Genomic DNA, 8,261 nt, shown 5'->3' with positions numbered 1-8,261 from the left:
TGACAACTCATGTCTATGGCTAGGAAACATAACCATCTTTGATCAACGAGCTAGTCAAGTAGAGGCATACTAGTGACACTCTGTTTGTCTATGTATTCACACATGTATCAAGTTTCCGGTTAATACAATTCTAGCATGAATAATAAACATTTATCATGATATAAGGAAATAAATAATAACTTTATTATTGCATCTAGGGCATATTTCCTTCACTTGGGTTGTATGACACGGCTAGCCAAGATGGATTTAATCCCGATATTCAATTTATCAAAAGGCTCTAATAGGTTGGTTCTGAATCTTGCAAGCTGGGAATCAATGAGATGTGTAGGCATGTTTGTTGTACTTATTATTTGAATCTTATTTGTTGGTTTTGAATCTTGCAAGCTGGGAATCAATGAGATGTGTAGGCATCTTTGTTGTACTTATTATTTCAATCTTATTTGTTGGTTCTGAATCTTGCAAGCTGGGAAACACAGCATGATGATGCAGAGGACAACAACCATAACAAACAGTTCAAACTTGGTAGTATTATTTGTGTGAAAGTGCGACAAATGTGCTGAACGTGTGCGTCCTAAGAATAATAATTCTAATTGTTGTGCATGTTGATCCTATGGCACTGATAGAACGAGCCAATGCATTGCTTGTTTTAAGAATAAATTTCTATTAAAGCTAATTAAATTTAAGTAAAGTGACCACTAACACTTGTTATTACAGTACCAATACAAACCCGCTCGTGAACTGACGTGTGGCCGGAATAGGTTTCTTAATGGAGGTGTTTGAATGCGCTGAGGGTGCATGTTTTGCCGTGCGTGCAGCGGGCGAAGGAGGGGTAGTAACTGTTGTCGCCTGTACACACAGTTTACTGTTGAATCCAGTTCCACAAGAGCTGAAAAACGAACTGCTACCGCCGCCTATCCACTCATTCACTTGAAGAGACTCCAATGGCGATCCGAGGGGTGAGCCTGCTGGATATGTACTTCAGCAAGGAGTTCACCTTTGAGTTCGCCGTTAAGTCCCATGGCTGCACCAAGTTGAATGTGATGTACACCAACGATCCGGACTCGGTGAAGCTCTGCCTCGCCGAGTTCAAGCAGTACCTATAGGACAAGAAAGCACAAGGTTGCAGGACTAGACCTTGTGCCCATCCATTCGTCTCCTGATAGGGACCAGCGGATCACCGTCACCCAGGTATGCATGCGGTACGAGGTTCTCGTCTACCACTGCTGTAGAGCCATCGGAGGTTCTGGAGTATTCGCCTGTTTCATCGGCAGCGCAGACTGCACCTTCGCTACGGTGGAGAGAAGGAAGAACGCGACGATTCGGCCATCTGGTGCAACAAGCTTGTCGACATCCAGAAGCAATACAGGATCATCAGCAAGGGGCAGGAGAAGGACTCCGTGGTTGACCTCACCGAGACCATCATCGACCCCTGCTACGCCAACATGAAAGAAGACAACGATACCAAGGACCTGAACACGTGGGAGGTACCTCTGAATCTAGCCTACATAACCTACATGGCCAAGGACGCATACGCATGCTACGACATGTACAGGCGGATATTGGACATAAGGGTGTGTCTGTTTCCCGTAACCGACGAGTACATGGACAGCCGCAGCATCATGATCAAGCATGCCAGGAAGGTCTAGATGTTGTACTTTATCTGTTTAAGCACCTTTATCATCTGAGTGTTTCACGCATTAGCATATGTGTCGTAATTATCTGTTTTGTCCGAAATATATCTTCAAGAACCCATTAACATGTTTTCTTTTTTTAGTGGCTATTTGCTTATGCATGTAACTAGTTCACTTGGCCGCCGTGCTTTGAATCTCCTTCCTCCCAACATATTCCCCTTTTCAGGTGGACCCAACAGGTCTCGTACACAGACATATGGGACCAACCACCTATCCATTTGTATTTCTTTATTTTGTTCAATCTTTCGTCCTCTTTCTATACAGCGGCTGGCCATCATAGCCTATGGCATTGGCCAGGCCATCCCTCTACTCCCATACATTGTTCGGCAGCGGCAGCTCTATCGGCCCACCCTGCACCCGAACAAGTCAACCCTCGTACTCCCCTCCGCATGCGTCTTCCCCCGTTCTGGTTCGTTCAGTCTAAGGTCTCGATGTCGTCCTCTGCCTTGGTGCTCTCGCCGCGGCGCCATCGTGTGTCATTCCCAACATGGTCAGCAAAACAAGAGAAATCGGGAGACAACTGTTCGTCGAGAGGCTGACAGTCCCGGGCCCACCAGGTCCATGGCCTAGGTTTTGTTGTTTAACATGGGCAGCCCATGACATGTTTCAACGTTTTTTGGATCCAGCAAGTATCAAGCGGCCTCTGGGCCTCGCAACCTAGCTTCTCTATAACATCAGAAGCCCAAGTTATGTTTGTTTTTTCAAAACGACGCACAGCTGAGTTCTATTTTTCTATAAGAATGCAAAACTGAATCTATGTTTTCTCTTCTATAATAGTATATATAGGATGAGTCTATTCTGATAACACCTTAAGACTCTTATTCTTATAACACCGAGCTTATTCTGCGGCGCCGCATCCCACAACAGAAAAAACAACCTGAAAATGGCGGACTGAGCTGCACGCCTACCCCACCTGTTCCACTAGTCAAACCCCGCTCCACCCATCTTCTTCCCTGCCCACGACCCCCACAACCCCACGAATCCACGATCCACCGCCCAGCCTCCATCCCGCGCAGCGCCCCGCCAGCCTCCTCATGCGCCGCGCTGATGGGATGGGCGGAGCCCCCGCCCTCCTCCACCTTCCTCCAAGGAGCCCCGCCCCACTACTTCACCACCGGCGCCACCTTCATCACACCGGCCGCGCGGCGTCCTCCCCGACGCCGTCCTGCACCCACCGCGCCGCTCGGCCACCACCTACTAGAGTGCCGCCCACAACCACCTCTGCCCCACTGACACCGATTCCTGCCCTGGCGCCGCTCGCCGCCCACAGCTTCCGGACACCGTGTTCCAGAGCTGCCAGCGCCGGGTGTGGACTCCCGCCGATGGATCCGAGCCGCCACGCCCTCGCCGCCCGAGCGCTGCCCCACCCCCATCCGCCGCATCTCCACCCTCCCCCCACCTTCTCCCCATCTCCAAATCGAGTAGCACCTCCACCTCCGGCATCCCCTCCTCCTTCCGCCACCACCGCCACATCACCGGCGCCCCGCTCCCGCACTGAGGCGGCGCAGGTGCCTCCACGGCGCGCCGCCCCGACCCACACTGCTGGATCCGGTGACCCCGCCACGGACCCATGGATCCCGTGCCAGCAGGCCGGCCTTCTACTCCAGATCCCGGCCAGCCCGCGGTCCTCTCCGGCGACCTCCACTCTGCACTCCACCTCGAAGGAGCGGGAGCCTGTGGCCCACGCTCGACCAGTGTTCCCCCGTCGACGACCCTGTGGCACCCCGGCGGCCAAGTGTTCACCTGCGCTCGCCGTGGATGCCCCTCGGCCCCTGGTGCATCTCTTCCCTCATCTCTCAGGCCGTGTCCTGCATTTCGATTCGGTGTGCGTCGCTGTCCTCTGGCGGGCGCGCGTGCAGTGCACTTAGCGGCGATGCTCTTGTTCTAGGAGCATTGCTACACGTACGACAGAATATCTACGATTTCTTTACGAAGTAGTATGGCCACCATTGATCAATGCTGGCTCAAGGTGAGTTCACGGTGGATTACACTATCGTACCAAATCGGACCAGCTTTCATCGTACGTGAGGCACTTCCGTTGTTCTAGTTCGCTCTTTTCACTTCTGAAATAAAATATTGAGGTGCTCCTCGCCAAGCCCCATCGCGCTTCGTGAAACAAAAAATTGTGCGGCTCGGCGACCATGGCAGTGCAGCTCGGAGGCACTCATGATGTGGTTCAGTGCTCGCGGGCTTGCACAATTGGGCGTTTTTTGCGTGCGGATGGAAATTCATCATCACAGAGTGCAGCTGCAATTTGGGCGAGCGTGCGTGTGATCATGGTGTGAAGAGGCGCGGCAAGTAGTTCACTTCCTTTTCTCTCTTTTCAAAAACAAAGTGTTGAGGCTCGTCTTGTGTGCAGGTCACTATGCTCATATTGGCATGTGTGTGATAATCATCCCTCCGTGTATCTGCAGTTCACTATATTCTCCAGCTAGCTCAACTACTACTCGTCAGCGTTGGCTGCCTCCTGTCGGCCAAATGAAGGAGGAGCGGTTTACAGTCCACGCGTCGCCGGCGTGCAGTTCGTGTGTGCGTGGTCTAGCCCAACCACGGCATGATCCTCTCCATTCTCACAGGTAATTTCTTTCCCCCAATTTCACCTCACTTCCTGTAGAGAGGCTACATATAGCATTTCAAGCTCTTAGTTAGCCAATTTGGTGCTATCTCTCTGGAATTCGAATTAGATGCTTGGTGCTTCACATTGATTCATTTTTTAATCCTCTGAAATCCTCAATGTATATGCAAGTACGAGTAGTATACAACGAGTCAATATATATAGTGTTTTTGGTGTTTGGTGCAACAGTAACAGGTGTTTCTTCTCTTCTATATACAGGCATCGACTTGGCCAATGACGGCGTGCAGTGCGGCCAACGACGACTTGCAATACGGCCAATGATGGCGTGCAGTGTCGCCACCAGCAGCACCCCAGGCGTGGGGGCCGCGCCGGGACTCGCCGCGCCTTGCTCCTCCAGTCTGCTGGAGACGGGAAAGGAGCAGCTCCTCCGCCAACATTCGCGGCCTCCAACCTCCTCTACCTTCGAACTGGCTGACCCCCCTTCTCCACCTGCTTCGTCTGCTTGCCGGTCAGCCGCCGGCGACGTAGCTCTGCCATGGATCCACGGTGGGGTAGCACGGCCATGCAGTCCGGCATGCACGTGTGTGCAGTACGGTTGTGGCGGCGAGGCAGCTAGTGTACGCCCACGGCACGGCGATGGGGGTCGGGGCCAGAGAACCACCACATCTCCCTTTGCATGTCCCTCCCCTCGAGCCTCTTACTTTGCTACCAGCAAAACATGCGTGAGGTGAGCTTGTTGTTGCAGTTCACTTCTGATTTTTGGGAGGAAAAAATCCAACAAACCGCAGTTTGCTATTCCTGTTCTTGCGGTTCAACAGTTTGCTATTCCTGTTTAGAGGTTCAGTTTGCTATTTTTTTGTAGGAGACGAAAATATTATCGAAAAGAGAAAGAAAGGTTTAGTATCTACATGTATATCTTGTTTCTGAATGCTAAGTGTGCTCTAATTTACAGAGATCAAGTTGTAACCTCGTAGTGTGGCGGCAGGCGAGATTCTAGTCGGCATGGAGTACAGCTGGTGCCCACTTGAAGTTTTGGTGGAGGAATAACAAAATTGCAGGGTTACATTGTAATTTCACTTATCATTTGGAGGGTGATCCTGCTAAATTCCCACGGACCTAATTGTAAAAATATCTTGATTTCCGTATAGTTCACCCCACTGGCCCGTGCAGTTCTTTGGTCTATGTATTCTCCGTAGAGATTCTTATATTTGTCGGGAAAGAAAAAGGAGTGCACTCCATGAAACACTAGGGGTCCAGTGAAAAAAGAAAATTGAAAAAAATGTCTAATGCGGTCCATTCCTAGTGGCTCGCCGGCCGTTCACTTCATTAATTTTGTTTCTCATTGTTAAAAGACGTAAAAGGAAAAAAGCCTGGAGAATTGTTGTTCGTGAAGTTTACTATGTTATTGTAGAAGAAAAAAGTGTGGTTCATTAATTTCACTTATCATCGGAGTTCAGACCGTCAAATGAAGAAGTGGAAATACAAAATTAGGGAGCAGCAAATAATAGTGCAGTTTACTACTAGTGTTGCGGTACATTTTTCTCGACCATGGGGTTCACTTCTTTGCCCATGTAAAACACACTCTGTGTGAGAAGTTCACTATATTGCCACATGTTGTATAAAAAAGCAAAAATTTAATTTAATGCAGTCCCCTCGGAGAGCATTGAGGACACTATAATTTTGCTTAATGTAGTCCCCTCATTTCCTCCTTTATAAAAAAGGAAATGCACATCACTCTAGTTTTAAAGAAGTCCACTATGGATGACTCTGCAGTAGACTCCATTTGAAAAAAAAAAACGCACTTAAAATAGTTTCTGCGGTCCACTCTCGTTCAATGATTTTTTAAAGGACAACAAAAACTCATGCGGATCACTTTTGGGTAGTGTCGCCGTTCACTTTTGGTAGTCTTGCGGTTCACTACTCTCAAAATCTGAAGTGCAAAAAATTGTTTCGAGAACGACAAAAAATAAATAATGCGGTTCACTTCTCGATAGTGTTGCGGTTCGCTTACACCCGACGTGAAGCACGGTCCACTTCTTCGTCTGGGAAAAATTTATGTCCGACAAAAGATAAACCATGAAGTTCACTTGAACTTCTAATGTAGTGCGGTTTTTGGTCTAGAGCAGTGCGGTTTTCTGTCTAATACAATACATACGATTATTTTGGTGTCGCGAAAAAACAGAGTGTCCGCATTTTGTTAAAATCAAAATTGCTCTTAAACCGTAAGGAATCGGAGAGAGTGTTCTACATGAAAAAGTTGCGCCTCATCGATATCTTCCAACGGCATATAATTTGAATCATTTCGACCAGCAGACTATAAAAATTTCGCGAAAAACGGCCGCTGCCTCTTGTCGTCAGCCACACAATTTTCAAAATTAACTAAAAACCGTAAGGAATCTCAAAAATATTTCAACATATGAAAGTTGCGCCGGGTCCGTAGCTCTCCAACGGCGTACCATACGCCTCGTCTTGACAAATAGTTTAAAAACTGAAGCGAAAACAGTACCGAAAATTGAAAAAAATTCAAAAAAACTGAATTCCGTGATTTAGTAAATTAAAAACCGCTCTTAAACCGTAACGAATTAGAGAAAATAATAGATATGAAAAGATGCGCCACGACGATATCTTTCCAACCGTGTATCATTTACTTCATTCCGACGAGTGGTTAAGAAAAAAAGGCAAAAAAACGCTCGCTGTAATTCATCGTGAGCCGCATCGTTTTCGAAACTGCTCTTAAACTGTGATGAATCTCGAAAAGTGTTCAACATGGTGAAGTTGCGCCTAATCCATAGCTTCTCAACGGTATATTACACGCATCGTTCCGATAAATGGTTAAAAAGTAGAGCAAAAAAGATACAAAAAAAACACCGCGTGCAGTTTTTTTCCGACACGAAGTTCACTAGTCTCTGTATTGCAGTACCTTTGCTACTGAAAATGCAGTGCCCTTGCGTTGAGCGTGTAGTGCGGAAGTGTTATAAGAATAGTTATTTTATTAATATTAGCAGAATAGACCGGCTATATATATATATATATATATATATATATATATCTTATTTTATTATATATATATAAAACAGAAACAACATAAGGTTCCGTTAAGCCTGTCGTTCGTCCAACCATTTTATAGACCTTCCCACTTCCGTTATTTTTCGTTTTCATTAATCCTATTTATGAATTTTCTCCCATTTTCTTTTTCGATGTAAACTGAGTTTTCTCCCAGTACTTTTGCGTAGAACCAACTCAACTATCCCACGTCTAGCCTAAAAAATAATAACACGCCACGTCCTATTAACTCATCAAATTAAAATGATATTTTATTTCGTAAATTGAAAGTTCTTACAAAATAATAATAATAATAATTGTTTATATATAACTTGGCAAGTTAACTCCTAGTGATTGCGTACATAATCTTGTAAAGATTTTACTGACCAATGCAGCAATAGACGTGCAATCATGTGTTTATGTTTTTATAACATTTCTCCGTCCAGCCCAACATGATATTTTCACCCAGCCCAGCAAGTCCACAGATTTCGAGAAAAATGCAAATGGGCTTTAAATTCTATCATAATATATAAACGGGCTGCATAGATGCTACAACATTCTTTCACCCAACCCACCAAATGGACTAAAAAAACTAAATGGACTGGCTGACATGTGGGCCAGTAGGTCGAAGCCTAAGCACTTTCACAAAAAGTAAAAATACAAAGTACGAATCCTAAGCAAGGCGTTGGATTTACATCCAACGGCTGGCATTCTTCTTCAATCTCTCGTCTTCTTCCCCCAGCGCTACCGGGACCGCCTGCTCCAGCCTCCGGCGTCCAGCAGTGCTGTTTTGCGCGCCTCACAGCGAAACGCTACCCCGCCGACGGCCAGGCCAACCCTCCACTCCGCACCTCTGTTATTCTCTGTCGAGTTTAGGCCCACCACGCACCCGAACCAGCCAAGTTTCCCACTCCTATCCATCTGCGACTCCTGTTGGTGTCAAAACCGGCGGA

The 8,261-nt window shown here is 47.1% G+C and overlaps 1 protein-coding gene across 1 annotated transcript; it reads left to right on the top strand.

Moving 5' to 3' along the window:
- Positions 1–2,595: 2,595 nt before the first annotated feature.
- LOC123144593 (uncharacterized) lies at positions 2,596–5,446 on the top strand. The gene is made up of 3 exons (XM_044563800.1): positions 2,596–4,267; positions 4,525–4,993; positions 5,219–5,446. The coding sequence occupies exons 1-3, from the start codon at positions 4,246–4,248 to the stop codon at positions 5,238–5,240; spliced, it is 513 nt and encodes a 170-aa protein (XP_044419735.1). The 5' UTR covers positions 2,596–4,245; the 3' UTR covers positions 5,241–5,446.
- The last annotated feature ends 2,815 nt before the right edge of the window (positions 5,447–8,261 follow it).

Source organism: Triticum aestivum, chromosome 6D (assembly GCF_018294505.1).
Source record: "Triticum aestivum cultivar Chinese Spring chromosome 6D, IWGSC CS RefSeq v2.1, whole genome shotgun sequence".
Lineage (NCBI taxonomy): Eukaryota > Viridiplantae > Streptophyta > Magnoliopsida > Poales > Poaceae > Triticum > Triticum aestivum.
This window is presented reverse-complemented; position numbering and strand designations above follow the sequence as displayed.